We start from the raw sequence: 17,250 nt of genomic DNA on the forward strand, positions 1-17,250 counted from the left end.
ATCTATCGACTAGCCCGGCCCCAGTTTATATAATGCACCAAAGGTCTAGGATAACAAGAGTCCTAGCCGAATACGCCGGTGGGGGAGGAGTCCTTGTCTTGATCGCCAAGTCTTGTGGATTCTTCCTTGTATGCGGCAGCTGTCCGGACTGGCCCATGAGTATACGGCCATGGGGGTCCTCGGCCCAATCCAACTTATAGGGAGACGACGCGTTGAGTACCCCCTAGTCCAGGACACCATCAACGACCATGTTGGAGAAGAACAGGAACCACCGCCCACAGGGCACTGGACAGCCACCTCATCATATGATATATATATGGTGGACACGCCCAAAGAAGGCGACGGCGATGAGGCAATGGAGGATAATCCTCCTAAGAAGCAATCTAAGCACCGGCGTCATAGGCACCGCTCTAACACCCGCCAGAGCAAAAAAAGCGATACCGGCACAAGCAATCCGGATGGTGCCGAAGATGAAAACAACCCCGCCCAGCCAGGCTTTGAGCAGGCCTAATGGGAGGATGGGCAAGCTAGCCCTAAGGAACACGCAACAGACGGAGAATCAGAGGATGATAATTACATGCCTCTCTCCAAAGATGAAGTGACCCTTGGCGACGAAGAATTCACCGTGCCTGAGGATCCCGTCGAGCAGGAGCACTTCAAGCGCCGGCTTATAGCCACAGCAAAAAGCCTAAGAAAAAGCAGCAATAACTTCAAGCTGATCAAGATCTGCTAACTGATAGATGGACTGAAGTCCTAGAAGCCGAGGAATACGGACTCGAGCGCCCTACCAAAAGTTACCCAAAGCGCAGGTTGCTACCTCAACTCGAAGAGGAGGCATTAAAGCCTACACTACCAGTGTATGATGCGACTGACCGACCACCTCGTGGCTGAGACAAAGCGGCGTATCAGCCCGAACACCAGCCCGCACCCCATCGCCAATCAAACAAAGACACCAAGGCCCGGGGCTACACGCAAGACCTCTGAGACGTATTGGAAAACAAAGCAGGACATACAAGATCGATCTACGGATCACGAGGGCGTGCCCCAACGCGTGACGATGACCGTCACGCCGGATATACTAAAAGCAAATCCGGTCGGGCCGAATACAACTGACCAAATTTATTTGAACTACGTCGTGATGTAGCCCGGCATAGAGACGCTGCACACCCCAGATGCTTCACTGATGACGTAATGGATCATGAATACCCAGAAGAATTTAAACCCATGAACATTGAATCGTATGATAGTACAACAGACCCCGTGGTATGGACTGAAGATTTCCTCCTCCACATTCACATGGCCCGCGGTGATGATCTACACGCCATCAAGTACCTCCCACTAAAACTCAAAGGACCAGCTCGGCATTGGCTGAATAGCCTGCCGGCAAACTCCATTGGCAGTTGGGAGAACTTGGAAGACGCATTCCTTGACACCTTCCAGGGCACTTATGTGCGACCACCGGATGCTGATGACTTAAGTCACATAACCCAACAGCTCGGAGAGTCAGCTAGGAAATTCTTGACTCGGTTCCTAACTAAAAAGAACCAAATTGTCGACTGTCCGGATGCCGAAGCCTTAGCGGCCTTTAAGCATAACATCCGTGATGAGTGGCTTGCCCGACACCTCGGCGAAGAGAAGCCAAAGTCCATGGCAGCCCTCATGACACTCATGACTCACTTTTGTGCGGGCGAGGACAGCTGGCTGGCTCGTAGCAACAACACATCAAGAAATCCTGGCACTTCAGATGCCAGAGATAGCAACGGAAAGCCACGACGCAACAGACACAATCGTCACAACAATGGCGACAACACCACAGACACGATAGTCAATGCCGAATTTAGTGGCTCTAAGTCCGGTCAGCGTAAAAAGCCATTCAAAAGAAAAAACCCGGGCCCGTCCAGTCTGGACCGCATACTCGATCGCTCGTGTCAAATTCATGGCCCCCCCGATAAACCAGCCAACCACACCAACAGAGAATGCTGGGTGTTTAACAGGGCGGCAAGTTGAATACCGAAAACAAGGAAAAGGGGCTGCATAGCAATGATGACAAGGAGCCCCGGCCGCTGAACACAGGAGGACAGAAGAAATTTCCTCCCCAGGTGAAAACGGTGAACATGATATACGCAACCCATATTCCCAAACGGGAACGGAAGCGCGCACTAAGGGACGTCTATGCGATGGAGCCATTCGCCCCAAAGTTCAACCCATGGTCTTCTTGTCCGATCACTTTCGATCGCAGGGACCATCCTACCTGTATCCATCATGGCGGTTCGGCCGCGTTGGTCCTCGACCCCATCATTGACGGATTCCATCTCACACGAGTCCTTATGGACAGTGGCAGCAGCCTGAACCTGCTATATCAGGATACAGTGCGCAAAATGGGCATCGACCCCTCAAGGATCAAACCCACAAAAACCAACTTTAAAGGTGTCATACCAGGTGTAGAGGCCTGTTGCACGGGCTCAATCACACTGGAAGTGGTCTTCGGATCTCCGGACAACTTCTGAAGCGAAGAGTTAATCTTCGATATCGTCCCCTTCCGTAGTGGCTATCACGCGCTGCTCGAACGAACTGCATTTGTAAGATTCAATGCGGTGCCGCATTATGCATACCTCAAGCTCAAAATGCCAGAACCTCGCGGGGTGATAACAGTTAGTGCAAACACAGAGCGCTTGCTCCGTACGGAGGAGCACACTGCGGCCCTCACAGCAGAAGTACAAAGCAACCTTCTTAGGCAGACCGCCAACTCGGCGATAAAGCCCCCGAACACCGTCAAGAGAGTCCGGAGTACCCTGCAACAGGATCGTCCGGCACGACCAAAGCTCGCCTAGCAATTCGGCCTCCATCCTAGTCCCAGCCAAGCGGCGAAATTTGTGCCGTGCGTACATAATTATGCACTCAAAATACCATGGGCATAAGCGAAGGCACGGCTATGACACGGTCCACAATGCGGCTCAACTGCCCCAGGATCCGTATATCTTTACAACTTTTTCTTTTCAGGTCCCTATCTTCGGGAGGCTCTTCCGATAAATTTAACTATCGGACCCATAATGGGATGGAAAAACCAAGGAGACAAGAAGCTTTGGTGTACAAGGGAATCCCCAGGTGATCTCTAACGATCGTTATACCTATTTTACATACCCGCACGCAGCTCGCTCTTGGTCAGGACGTGTCAAACAGTCCTGTTCCGCTTATCGCACTACTTGTACACATACGCTTTGACGTATTATTCAAATAACAATGGAAAATAATGTACATCTTCAGCTTACTATTACATTTCTTTCTCCTTTTCCTTTAATGCTTATTTATTACAAATTTCACCCGTACATTTTGGTACGGCTTGCTCGCCAGGGGCTTCAGTGTACCCCATAACACGGCAAGAAAAGTCTGAACACTTTCGACAGTGCGACACCCCGAACTTATAGCATTATATGCATCAGCTCCGAATCATGTCTTGGGTCAATAGTTGGGTTTGCCTGGCTCCCATGTTTTGGTACCTTACATTCTGCTATATCGGCTAAGGTAGCACAGGGAGAACTACTGCGATTGTGTCCCGGTTCTTCCGGACGAGCACGTCAGTAGAAAAGCCGAAAACTGACTGTCATGATGAGGCGAGAATTGGTCGTTGTTCGAGAGGTCTCAAGGGTTTTTTTCGCTTCGGGCGAGGAATCGGTCTTGTCCGATTTAAGCATGCATAGTGCCCCAAGTTCGGCCTACCGAATACTAGGGGCTTCGCCAAAATTTAAAATTGTAGAGTTATATGGCTAAGTGAGAGTGATAAAGCTGTATAGTCCGATTGCCTTGTCTGCTTCACTAAACACCTCCTTAAAGGACCAAATATTCGGATGAAGAGTGTTTAGATTTACCCCGAACACCCGAGTAATAGTTACATGGGGGCAGAAGCCGACGACTGGCCAACTCTCAAATTTTATAAACGGCCGCATAGAAGGTAATATTTTAAATCAACAGGCGTTATATAGAGCACATGAACTCGTTTTCACATTACAGGATCACATGAGTACATTCATTCAAATATTACATCCTTAGCACATTCCTCCGCCACAAGGCGGGCACCCTTCAGGACACTGTCATAATACTTTTCGGGGTGGCAATGCTCCTTGGCCTCCGGCGGACCCTCTATGACCAGCTTCTCGGCATCCATCTTTGCCCAGTGCACTTTGGCACGGGCGAAGGCCCTGCGTGCACCTTCAATGCAGACTCACCGCTTAATGGCTTCAAGCCGCCAACATGCATTCACAAGCCGTTTTACCAGGCCAAAGTAGCTGCTGGGCAGGGGCTCGCCAGGCCACATCTGGACTATGAGATCCTTCATGGCCAGTTCGGCCGCCTTGTGAAGTTCGACCAGTTGCTTCAGCTAGTCGCTCAAGGGCATCGGATGTTCAGTTCCAGTATATTGAGACCAGAACAGCTTGTCCGTCGATCTCCCTTCTTCGGCCCAGTAGAACTCCACATCATCCGATATGCTGCGCGGCGGATCTGCGAACGCTCCTGGAGAGCTCTGAATTCGGGTAAGTAAAAGCAAAGTCTCCTTCACATGCTTGCCTGCCGCTATCCTCTTGACCGCCTGCATCTCTTGGAGGGCCTTCTGGGCTTCGGCCTTGGCATCTTGTGCGCTCTCGAGGGCCTTCGCAAGCTCGGACTCCTGCGTCTTAGAGTCACGCTCCAAGGACTCGTATTTCTTGACGAAATCCTGGAGCTCTTGTTGGACCTAGCCGACTCGGGCCTCTTGCTTCTCGCGCTTGGCGCACTCCTTGGCCGCTTTGTCTTCAGCCTCAGTTAGCGCCTTTTTAAGGGCCGCCACTTCGGTCGTGGCCCCTATAAAAATTCATAATGCTTCTATGAGCTAAAACCATTCTTTCTTTATCAATATACAGACGGGGTATTATGTACCTTTGTTCTCCTCGATCTGCCTCTTCACGAGGTCGAGCTCTCCTTCAGTCCGCTCTAGGTCCTGCTTCAGTCCGGAGACCTCCGCAGTACGGGCGGCAGCGGCCAGCAGCGACGCCTGCTTATTCACATAGACACATTCTGTTAGACTCCTGTGGAGGTTATTTGATCCTCTATTCAGCCTTTCTTACGAACACCAAACAGAGCATCAGGGGCTACTGTCTATACTCTGATATTTTCTTATAATTTTACTACTTACCTCAAAGCCTGTTAGGCGGCTGATGCAGGCTTCGGTCAATCTGCTTTTGGCGGACCGGACCTTCTCAATCACCGCACTCATGACGGTGTGGTGTTCTTCGTCAATGGAAGCGCCATGAAGCACTTCCAGCAGATTTTCCGATGCCTCTGGATGGATAGAGGTCATCGGCATAGGCGGCTCGCCCTCCTTAGTGAGGGGTTGCCTACCTGAATCCGGAACCACTGGAGGTTCCGACGCTATATCCGGCTGGGGGCCAGACTTGTTTTGGCCCCCATCATCAGAATCCATGGGGGCCTTCCCTCCCATGTCCCCGGCGGCCAGGGTTTCGCCTTGGGGCATCTCCAGAACTGCCTCCCCCTGGTCCGGTATCCTCTGAGACAACACCTTGGTGTCGTCCGCGGGCCGGGGGGTGGTGGCCGTCGGGAGTGAATCGCTCTTCATCGCCGACTGGCCCAAAGACCCATCTGAGGAGGATACGTCGAGGTGGGCTTCGGACGGACTGCACGATCATATTTAACATGATAAGAAGCAATAAAGCAAAACATACCGGAAGTATTATAGTCTCCGGATACTTACGACTTCGCCAGGGGCATGTCCCTGGGCAACCACTCCTCGTCGCTATAGGCGGCTGTTGTGGAGTGGTCCGGAGGGAGGGTCCTTCCCTTCTTGGACCCTTCGGCCTCCCCAGATGGGGCGGCCTTCCTTTTCTTCTTCCCCTCCCCCCCCCCCGGTTGGGGGGGGGGCTTTCCTCTTCCTCCTCCTCGTTTTCGTTGGAGGAGCGCGCCTCGGTGTCTCTGGACGATGAGTCTGATACAACCTTGCGTCGGAGACCTTTCCTGGTCCCCGCGGCCTTCTTCTTGGCCTTCTTCTATAGCACCTCATAGGGCGCCGGAAATAGCATCTCTGTTAAGAGAGCCGTTGCTGGATCTTCAGGTAATGGAGCTAGACAGTTGATCCGCTCCACTGTCGCTACCCAATCCTGTTAAACGGACGTGGGGGCTTAGATTCCTCCCACGAACACACTGGGGAAAGGCACATCCTGTGAAATATAAAGAGCTTACCGGATTGGCGCTGTGCTTTGCGCTGAGTCTGCGGTCCTCGGTAATGGGAGGAGGTACCTCGGCGGCTTTGAACAACACCTTCTAGACGTCTTTGTGCGTCATGTCGAAGAGCTCTCCCAGCGTGTGGTGTTCGGCTGGGTCGAACTCCCACATATTGAATGCCCGTCTTTGACATGGGAGGATCCGGTGGAAGAGCATGACCTAGACCATGTTGACAAGCTTGATTTTCTTGCTTATCATATTTTTGACATAGTTCTGGAATCCGGTCAGCTCCGCCGGCACACCCCAGGCTAAGCCCTTCTTTTCCAAGGGGTGAGCCACATAGGGATGCTAGATCAAAATTTGGGGGCCGCCGCCCAGTTGGCGTCATGCGGCTCGGTGATGTAGAACCACCCCGATTGCCACCCCTTCACGGTCTCCACATAGGAGCCTTCGAGCCAAATGACATTGGGCATCTTGCCCACCATGGCGCCCCCGCACTCCGCTTGCTAGCCGACGACTATCTTCAACTTCACGTTGAAGGTCTTCAGCCACAGGCCAAAGTGAGGCTTGATGCGGAGGAAGGCCTCGCACACGACGATAAAAGCCGAGATGTTAAGGATGAAATTGGGGGCCAGATCGTGGAAGTCCAGCCCGTAGTAGAACATGAGCCCGCGGACAAATGGATGGAGGGGGAATCCTAGTCCACGGACGAATTGGGCAAGGAATACGACCCTCTCATGGGGTTCTGGAGTAGGGACGATCTGCCTTGCATCTGGGAGCCGGTGCCCAATGTTTGCGGCCAGGTATCTGGCTTCCCGGAGCTTCGTAATGTCCTCCTCCATAACGGAGGAGACCATCCACTTGCCTCCCGCTCTAGACATGTTTGGAGCGGCTTTGTGGAGAAGGTGAGTACTTGGACGCTGGAGCTCGAGCATGTAAGAATAGATGGGCAAGGGAAGAAGAAGGCGTGGGTGAAAAAGAGGAATCCTTATCCCTTTATAAAGGCGGTAGAAACTGTGCGCCTCCCCACTTGCCCCGTAAAATCGCTTATTCCCCAAGTGCCGCGATTGATGGTGCGGTTGGGTTACCCACACCCATATTAATGAGAATCCCGTGATAAGGGGACACGATCTCTGCTTCGACAAGACGTGCCAAGGAAACCTCCTCGCAATATGTGCCATAGCTGGTTGAGAAAAATAGTTCAAATAATGACCGGGCCGTGGCGTGATGTCTCGCTATGAACAGTTGTCTGCAGATTAGATTTGTGGAATATTGTGCTCTCTATGGTGGTATGTGGAATTTGTTTTGCAGAGCCGGACACGATCCTTGTGTTCAAAATCTTCTATGTAGTATTCGGAGAAGGAACCTGCCTTACAATGCCGAAGACAATCTGCGCATCGGACTCATCGTCATTGAAGCCTGGTTCAGGGGCTACTGAGGGAGTCCTGAATTAGGGGGTCCTCGAATAGCCGGACTATGTACTTTGGCCGGACTGTTGGACTATGATGATACAAGATTGAAGACTTCGTCCCGTGTCTGGGTGGGACTCTCCTTTGCGTGGAAGGCAAGCTTGGCAATTCGTATGTGTAGACCTCCTTCTCTGTAACCGACTCTGTGTAACCCTAGCCCCTCCGGTGTCTATATAAACCGGAGGGTTTAGTCCGTAGGACAACAACAATCAGAATCATAGGCTAGCTTCTAGGGTTTAGCCTCTACGATCTCGTGGTAGATCAACTCTTGTAATACTCATATCATCAAGATCAATCAAGCAAGAAGTAGGGTATTACCTCCATCGAGAGGGCCCGAACCTGGGTAAGCATCATGTCCCCCGCCTCCTGTTACCATTAGCCTTAGACGCACAGTTTGGGACCCCCTACCCGAGATCCGCCGGTTTTGACACCAACAGTCGCTGCCATCGCTGCCGCCTCCACCTCAACCTCTGCCTGTGTGCCGGGGAGATCGAGGAGCCAATGGCCAAAGAGAGTTTTATCGCGACCTCTTCGCCCAACGCCGGCGAGGTGATCGCTGAGGTTTCCCCGTCGTGCTCCGTGGGCTCTTTATCGATCCGCCGTCACCGGTCCCCTGATCCGGCAGCCTCCGTGCCCCTACGCCATTTCGAGGACTTCCCCGTCCTCCCTCGGACCCGGCAGCCGACGAGGTCCTACCTCGGGGTCCAGCAGTGGTGGTGGGGGACATGGGTCACTAGGATTACAGATAGGGAGTCCCACACCTGCCGGTGGCTCGGTAGCTTCCACACGGTCGAGCTCACGGCCATGGAGTACGACTGCTGGTAGGTCCTTTACCACGGCGCGGCGGCTAGGCTCAATTTCCCCTTCGGCACACGTCCGGTCCACCTCGTTCCGCTGGAGCCAGGGGTGGTGAGCTCAGCTATAGCGTAGGGGGACCGCCAGGCGTGGGAGCGCCTCGAGGCCGAGGCCGTCAATGAGGCCTACATGCAAGAGCTCCGCCGGCAGCACCCGGAGCTCGTGGAGGCGGCTTGGGCAATCTTTGCCGGCACGGATGGCGGCGAGGTTATCGCGCTCTCCTCCAATGACGAGGTCGAAGGCGGCGAGGACGGCGGCATGGAGGGCGGCGAGGTTATCGCACTCTCCTCTGATTACGAGGTCGAACGCGGCTAGGACGATGGCGCAGAGGGCGGCGAGGTTATCGCGCTCTCCTTTGATGATGAGGTTGAAGGCGGCGAGTACGGCGGCACGGAGGGCGTCGAGGTGGGCGGCAAGGACGAGGAGATCGACGCCGACGAGTGGAGGAGTGCCTTCCCCAACGACCCCGATGACGGCACCGGCCCAGACCCGGCTCGTGGCACACCGTACCTGATGAGGAATGATTGGCTCGACCTCTACTTCGAGCGAAAGTAGTTTATCGTAGTTTAAATTTATGTTTTATGTTTAGTTATGGAAAACTATCTATGTTTATGTTTGAATGCATGCTACTTTCGATTGAACCTTCTTTGAACTTGATCAAATTGAAGTTTACAACATTAAGTTTAGGGGATCAACTAGAAACGGCCAAAAATTGCTGGAGTATATATATATATATGTCCACTAAGGGTTTTAGTCCTTTAACTTTTAAAGGATTGGCTAGAGATCGCCTTATGCCTTGTTTATTTCAGTTCTTCACAATGTGATGCTCTATATGTGCAAGTATTTGCCGTGCAATTCAATTTCATCAATAACAGTTTCAACAATACCACTATGAATTACAATATTTGGTTGTTGTTAAGGATATTGTAGTTAACATGCCTTTCCATTTTTTAACAATAACTAGTGTACTTTAGACCTGCACAATACCAGTTTGAATGATTGTTTGCTTGTTTATAAATGTTATGCCTGATGCAGTTAACACACCTTTCCACTTCTTGTTTTGCTTAACTAGCATGCTTAAGCCTACACACTGAAGCTATCATTTGTAGATTATGTTGTCTACCATGGATATATTTGGTTGATGTTTAGCCCGGTGTGCTTAACATGCCTTTATATGTACTCATATAGGACAATATTGAGAACAGTCTTGTTTTTCATCGAGGTTAGTTTCATCGCATTGCTTATATGTACTCACTGTTCAGGATCTCGGTAGCACCATATAGCCTGGGGGCTGTTAAGGGATTAATCATAGAATTGGACATTTCACTGAATATATCTGTAACCCATTTATCAGTAGGTTAACTAGGGCCATATTTAATATATGTGAGGCTACATAGCAACATGCATTGTAATGAATGACTAAATATGCAATCCCATGCTACATAGCAACAAGTAAGAGTGTTACCTTAATGTTCGTGTTACCTTAATGTTCTGATGATGTCTAGATATACATGTATAAAATCTTATATAATGGGATGGAGGGAGTGTTATACTACATTATTTTGCAATTGTTGTTTAGCTTCTAATATTAACTTGGTGCTTTTAGGTACACATGTCATTGCCAAAGATCCACGCTTCGACCCTTTTGGTGTATGGGGCAATGAGATATTCATGAACCAGCATCAAGTGAGGAAACTGATAAAGATTGTTATTAAAATGGGTCAAAAGATGTCAATCAAACTATTTGTTTACACTTTATGCAAGACAACAGTGAACTGCAGGATGGTAAGTAAGAACCATGTAGCCTTCTTTTTACTGCCCATAATGAGTTATGTTAGATGACAATGTCTAAATCTTTTTTTCCTTTGTAGTGGATCCTGAAGAAGTTTACTCAAGATTACCTCTCAAACTACATGATTGGCAGACGGCCATCACAAGGGGTTGGACTAGAGTTGTGCGTGCCTTCTGCATCCAGGAGGGCACAATAGGGCCATTTTGCTTCACCTTGTTCAGCAACCAGTATGTCTGTCGCCTCTTTCTTTACCATATGTAATAGTACCAAGTATAGAACCCTGGTTCATCATTCTTTATTTGGTGCTTATGTAATTCTTTAACATATGTACATGTGAATTGAATAATGCGTTGGTTTTTTGAACCTGGTGGATATGAATAAAGCTATAACCTACTTTCAAGTTTAAATTAGGTACAATTTTGAATAGCAGCAATTAAATTAGGGCAAAATTATGGTGTGCATGTCATTACGGCACACACACAGTTAATAAAGCACAGCATGTGCAATATACATCATAATCAGACACGGTTTATCAAGTGGAAACCTGTGTAACAATGCACACAGTTGTTGTTTGCATAGCGTGTGTGATGTCAAACAATATCACATATGGTGCGGAAAAACTAAATGTGTGTGAATGTCTACCTATCCTACACGGTTTATAATCATGAACTGTTTGTGATGTGCCAGGCATCATAAGCCTAGAGCCAGTTTGGTACATGCCTAGAAAACTCCTGTGCCTGGAATCTGCCTGGTTTTAGGTAAACCCACAAAACTCTGACTGTGATGGCAATGCGAGCACAAACTAGTAGCAAGGATGGAGCATTTCGGATATTTGAGACATCGAAAACAGTTATATAGGGGCAACTGTATGCATCAAGGCTCCCTATCCCCGACGGTTTCTGGGTTGTGTGGGAAGGACTCCCCTATCGCCCACACTTACTTGGCGATGGTTCCAAATGCCGTCACGTATAGGGGTTAAAAACCGTTTGTATAGCACCGACGCGTACCAGTGGTTAGAGTAGTAGTAGTCAATGACAAGATCAGCTAGCTCCTGGGCTCCATCATCTGGTCGCCGCAATTGGGTAAAGGGAAAAAAGGTCAGTGAGTACTCATCCAAAGTACTCGCAAGACTTACATCAGATCTACGCTAATATGGATCAATATCAATGGGAAGGGGTTGTATATGTGGACTAAACTACAGAAACACCAGAATAGAAGGGAAGGCCTAGCCTATCAAAGACTAGCATCTTGCAGCAACAGAAGAGAGTAGAATAACATAACATATAGTAACAAGTACATATTTTAATAATGCCCAGAGATCCTTCCTCGACTCCCTGTGAGAAGGTGATCCTGGAGCCGTCATATCCATTTAGTGTCTCAAGTATCTACTTCTACTTTTAATAGATCAGGGTATAACTCTGAGTGTCTATTACCGTGGACAGGGCTATTCGAATAGATATACTTCCCTGCAGGGGTGTGCCAACTTACCCAACACGCTCGATTAACTCCAGTCGAACACAATTTTTGGGTCATGCCCGACCTCAACTGATCGACACACCGTAGTCCCTACATAGTCTCAATAGAGAGGTCAGCATGCCGGTCTAAATCCTAAGTGCGAAGGGGTCATGGGACAATCGCCCAAAGCACTCCTGCACATTGCACTGACGATCGGGATCAACCCTGGCTACCTCTTTATACAAAGCAGGTGCTTACATGGACCACCCGGTCACGTGCCGCACAACTGTGACGTCTGTAGAGCTTTTGGGAGAATCGTACGACGCCGAGTGCCCATACTTATTCTCATGTGGTTTAGTACGAAAAGGCTAGAGGCTGCTACCTCTTGAGCTTGTGTTGGGTTTTCCCTTGAAGAGAAAAGGGTGATGCAGCAAAGTAGAGTAAGTATTTCCCTCAGTTTTGAGAACCAAGGTATCAATCCAGTCGGAGACAACGCTCAAGCCACCGAATACCTGCACAAACAGACACCAACTTGCACCCAACACGACAAAGGGGTTATTAATCCCTTCACGGTTATTTGCAAAGATATATCTGATATAGATGGATAAACGGTAAAGTAATATTTTTGGTATTTTTGGTTTATGGAACGGAAAGTAAAAGATTGCAAAGAAAGTAAATAGGAAACTAAAACTGTAGACCGGAAACTTATATGATGGAAAGTAGACCCGGGGCCATACGTTTCACTAGAGGCTTCTCTCAAGATAAAAAATATTATGGTGGGTGAACAAATTACTACCGAGCAATTGATAGAAAAGTGAATAATTATGACGATATCTATGGCAATGATCATGAATATAGGCATCATGTCCGTATCAAGTAGACCGATGTCACACCCAATATGCGACCCTATCCAAAAGGAACTCGAAGGTCCCACCAAGGATAGATCCGCATATTGAAACACTTTTGCAAGGTGGATATCATTACATCAACATTACATAATAGATGGGGATACATACAAGAGGCATACAATGTCACACGAATACAACATCATCTTAGATAAGAGCAACATCCGACTACGGATGAAACACAAACAGAAGCTCAAACGACATCCACCCTGCTAGCCCAGGCTGCCGACCTAGAACCTATCCCCTGATCGAAGAAGAAGTAGAAGAAGAACTCCAAAACAAGCAAACATCATTCTCATGTCATGATCATCGCATAACATGTACCTGCAAATGTTGTTGTAGTAATCTGTGAGCCAGGAGGACTCAGCAATCCCATTACCATGGGTATCAAGACTAGCAAAGCTTAATGGGAAAGGAAGGGGTAAAGTGGTGAGGTTGCAGCAGCGACTAAGCAAGTATGGTGGCTAACATACGCAAATAAGAGCGAGAAGAGAAGCAAAGGAACGGTCGTCAACTAGTAATGATCAAGAGGTGATCCTGAACTCCTACTTACGCCAAACATAACCCAAGAACCATGTTCACTCCTGGACTCCGCCGAGAAGAGACCATCACGGCTACACACGCGGTTGATGCGTTTTAATTCGGATCTGGTGTCAAGTTATCTACAACCGGACATTAACAAATTCCCATCTGCCACATAACCGCAGGAACGACTTTCGAAAGATACTACCCTGCAGGGGTGTCCCAACTTAGCCCATGATAAGCTCTCGCAGTCAACGAAGGATATACCTTCTCCCAGGAAGACCCGATCAGACTCGGAATCCCGGTTTACAAGACATTTCGACAATGGTAAAACAAGACCAGCAAAGCCGCCCGATGTGCCGACAAATCCCGATAGGAGCTGCACATATCTCATTCTCAGGGCACACCAAATGAGCCAGACGTCGGGTTGGCATAGATCCTGGTTGCCCAGGGGGCGCCGGACATCGCTCAGGTTGGACCAACACTCGGAGGAGCACTAGCCCGGGGGGGGGGGGGGGGTAAAATAAAGATGACCCTCGGGCTCCGGAAACCCAAGGGAAAAAAGGGCTAGGTGAGGCAAATGGTAAAACCAAGGTTGGGCCTTGCTGGAGGAGTTTTATTCAAAGCGAACTGTCAAGGGGGTCCCATAAATCACCCAACCGCGTAAGGAACGCAAAATCCAGGAACATAACACCGGTATGACGGAAACTAGGGCGGCAAGAGTGGAACAAAACACCAGGCATAAGGCCGAGTCTTCCACTCTTTACCAAGTATATAGATGCATTAATTAAATAAGAGATATTGTGATATCCCAACATAATCATGTCCATCATGAAGCAATCTTCAACTTACCTGCAACTAACAACGCTATAAGAGGGGCTGAGCAAAAGCGGTAACATAGCCAAGCAACGGTTTGCTAGGAAGGGTGAAAAGGTTAGAGGCTGACATGGCAATATGGGAGGCATGGTAAACAAGTTATAGGTAGCGCAGCATAGCAATAGAACGAAGCAACTAGCATAGCAATGATAGTAGTGACATCCAGGGTAGCGGTCATCTTGCCTGAAATCCCGCAAGGAAGAAGAACAAGTCCATGAAGAAGACGGATGGGAGTAGTCGAACGAATCCTCACAATCGCAACATTACCGGAACTAAGAAGCAACACCGGAAAGAAACAAACAACATGGTAAATGCACAAGCATAAACATGGCATGATGCACAAACAAGTATGATGCATGTCCGGTTTAAAGAGGCATGGCATGGCAAAGTGCAACAAACAATACTAAAGAGCTCAATATGCAACGAGTTGAATATTGACAAAACACCACATCAATTATTTAGTTCGCTCTCGTTTATGTACCCAACAATATTAAATGTTGATTAACATGGCAAGAGGTGAAGCATATGAAAACTAACTATTTAGGCAAGTTTAAATGAGGCCGAAACAACAAACAACAATTCCGGAAAATCCTCATGTCCATATTTTAGTTTTGGTACTGTTCTGCCCTAAACACAATTTTAATGATGTTAAACAGCAAAATGAAGTGCAACATGTTAAACTAGACATTTTTCCACCCCATTTACATATAATGTTTATTTAAAATGGAGCTACGGTTATTTAGTTATGAAATTAATCATTTTAGCATATGGCATTTGAGCAAATTTAAACAAACATCATTTTAAACATTTCAAACATGGATGAAAGTGGCAAATTATGAAACTATATGAAAAACTAAGCATTTTCCATGTTTAAATTATTTTAATCCGATGCACGGTTCGAGAGTTATTATATGCATGAAATTTATGGTCCAATCTGTAAATATGAAGTGTACTGGTAAACTAGAAAAACGTTTCGCAAAAAAAAACGTGACTCGGGCCGAATCTGGCTGGCCCAACATGCACAGGAGAGGGGCGGGTGCTGCTCACCCTGCGCCAAGGCCCGGTTGGTGGTGCTGGGCTGGCGCAGGCCAGTGGATCGGTCAACGCGGAGCGGCTGGATCGAGCAGTCGCTCGATGCAGCGTAGTGCAGCGGCAGGAAATAGGGGCAACAGCGGCGCCGCGAACTCCGGTGATGCAGAACGACGAGGAGGCGCAGGGACGGCTGGGGGTGGACGGATCGGCCTCGGGACACCGGATCTTGGCTGGTGGCGAAGCTCCATGGCAGCAGACGAACTGAAGGAGGCGGCGGCGCACATCCTCTGTCCAAAAGACAGAGAGCTTCAGAGACGGGGACGAAACACAGACAGGAAAAAAGGGGAGACCGCGAGGGGGGGCTGGCTGACCGGCGGCGAGATCCAGCGACTTGCGGCTCAGACGGATCGATGCAGAGGCGCGGGAGACAGCTTCCGGCGCGGGGCGCTCGAGGCAGGGCCGGAACCTGCCGGTGGCGTCGCAGACGAGCGCAAGGTAGAGGAGGCAGGAGGGACACCGCATTCTGGTGTTCGGAGCAGGGGAACGTGCGGACGCATGGTTCTCCGGCGAGGTACTTGGCAGGGCGACGGGACTCGGGAACTGCGGGAATCGAGCGCGGAGGAGCCGGGGATGGTGGATCCAGGCGCGCACGGCAAGAACATGGCGATGGCGGCTTCCTCCTTGCGGCTCCTGCACGGACGTACCTGGGAGAGAGAGAGCATGAGAGGGAAAGACAACAAGAGAAGAAAGGGAAAGGAAGGAGAGGCGCGAGCGTGGCTGGCCTGTTGGTGGCTGCTAGCAAAACTGTTCGCCAGGGACGACGGCAGGTGAACTTGAGGAGAGGCGCCGGGCTCGGGGAAGGAGCATGGCGTGCGGCATGGGGATTTGGTGGAGATTGAGTGAGGGGATCCCGATGTGGAAGAAGAGACACGGGGTGGCGGCGGCAGAGAACAGATGGATGGGACATCTCCCTAAAATTTAGGGTTTGGTCTGATTTGGTTAGGACTGCCCACTATATATAGTAGGTGTCTAAATGAGAGGGGATTTGAGCCCCTAGATTTTGATCGGACGGCTTCGGGTGGTCTAAACAAAGAACGGATGATGTTTAGGATAACTCGGGATTGTTCCGGACCCATTGGTCATGACTGCCCGGGTCGGGTTCGGGACAACTTTCGGACGCGCGTGAGGGGGTTTTCACTGTGCAAAGGGGTCAAATGGCCAGGCAACAAAAGGACGGTTGGTCTAAGAAAGGTCAACGGAGGCGAGAAAGAAGCGGCAGCAACTAACTGCTACGAGTTTTTATGAAAACATGCAGATGCAATGCGAATGATGACATGAGATGGAATGCATGACATGAACAAAATGCAAAAACAAAAGACAAAAACCCAACCACGGAGGAAAAATCATATCGCATCTCCGGAAAAGGCAAGAGTTGGAGGTACGAATATGGAAAGTTGTATCCGAGGCGTTACAACACTCCACCACTATGAGAGGATCTCGTCCCGAGATCTAGGATGGCACCGGAGGGAAAAGGAAGAGGAGAGGTAAAACAAAGTTGCTTCTTTGACGAACAAGTGAAACCACGAACCTTGAGAGGTTGAGCAATTTAAAAGAAAGAGTACAACAGAGATGAACGAGATTGCAACCAATCCGTTAGAAAAAGAGGAACAAGGAACATTACGAGAACTTGAAGGTTGCAAAGACATGAATCAAGAGTTTAATGGACAAGATAGAATTCAAAACTGCTGCGGTTAAAACAAGATGGTAGAGGAAGAATCTGGGCAGCACTCCGGTTGAACATGGAAGGAATAGAACATGAGCTTGAGAAGATGGGATGATACTTGATGAAATCAACAACACATTGTGTCCGAAACTATTGAAAGAATGGCACAATGGGTAAGAAGGATTTCAGATAGCACTCGGGTTGAAAATAGAGGCAAAACTTGACAAGATGAACGAACTTGAAGAGATGACACAACACTCCGGTTAAATGGATAAGCATGAAAAGAACACGATCCTCACAATTCGAGATGATGAGTGAAGAGAGCAACATCACCATGCCTCCGGAAGAAAGAATAGAAGATTGATCATTGGAATAATGAATGGTGAAGGGAATGCCAACTTCTGCCACAAA

The 17,250-nt window shown here is 49.1% G+C and overlaps 1 protein-coding gene across 2 annotated transcripts; it reads right to left on the reverse strand.

Annotated features, from left to right (window-relative positions):
• Positions 1-14,266: 14,266 nt before the first annotated feature.
• LOC123041603 (uncharacterized) lies at positions 14,267-16,108 on the reverse strand. Of its 2 annotated transcripts, XM_044464194.1 has the most exons (3): positions 15,488-16,106; positions 15,132-15,403; positions 14,267-14,356 (listed from the first exon to the last, which is right to left on the reverse strand). In XM_044464194.1, exons 1-3 carry the CDS (start codon positions 15,636-15,638, stop codon positions 14,348-14,350), a joined length of 432 nt encoding a protein of 143 aa, XP_044320129.1. In that variant the 5' UTR covers positions 15,639-16,106; the 3' UTR covers positions 14,267-14,347. The 2 variants fall into 2 exon arrangements, with proteins under 2 accessions (XP_044320129.1, XP_044320128.1); XM_044464193.1 differs by lacking the exon at positions 14,267-14,356 and having other exon boundaries at positions 14,822-15,403; positions 15,488-16,108.
• Between the last annotated feature and the right edge of the window lie 1,142 nt (positions 16,109-17,250).

Source organism: Triticum aestivum, chromosome 2B (genome assembly GCF_018294505.1).
Source record: "Triticum aestivum cultivar Chinese Spring chromosome 2B, IWGSC CS RefSeq v2.1, whole genome shotgun sequence".
NCBI lineage: Eukaryota > Viridiplantae > Streptophyta > Magnoliopsida > Poales > Poaceae > Triticum > Triticum aestivum.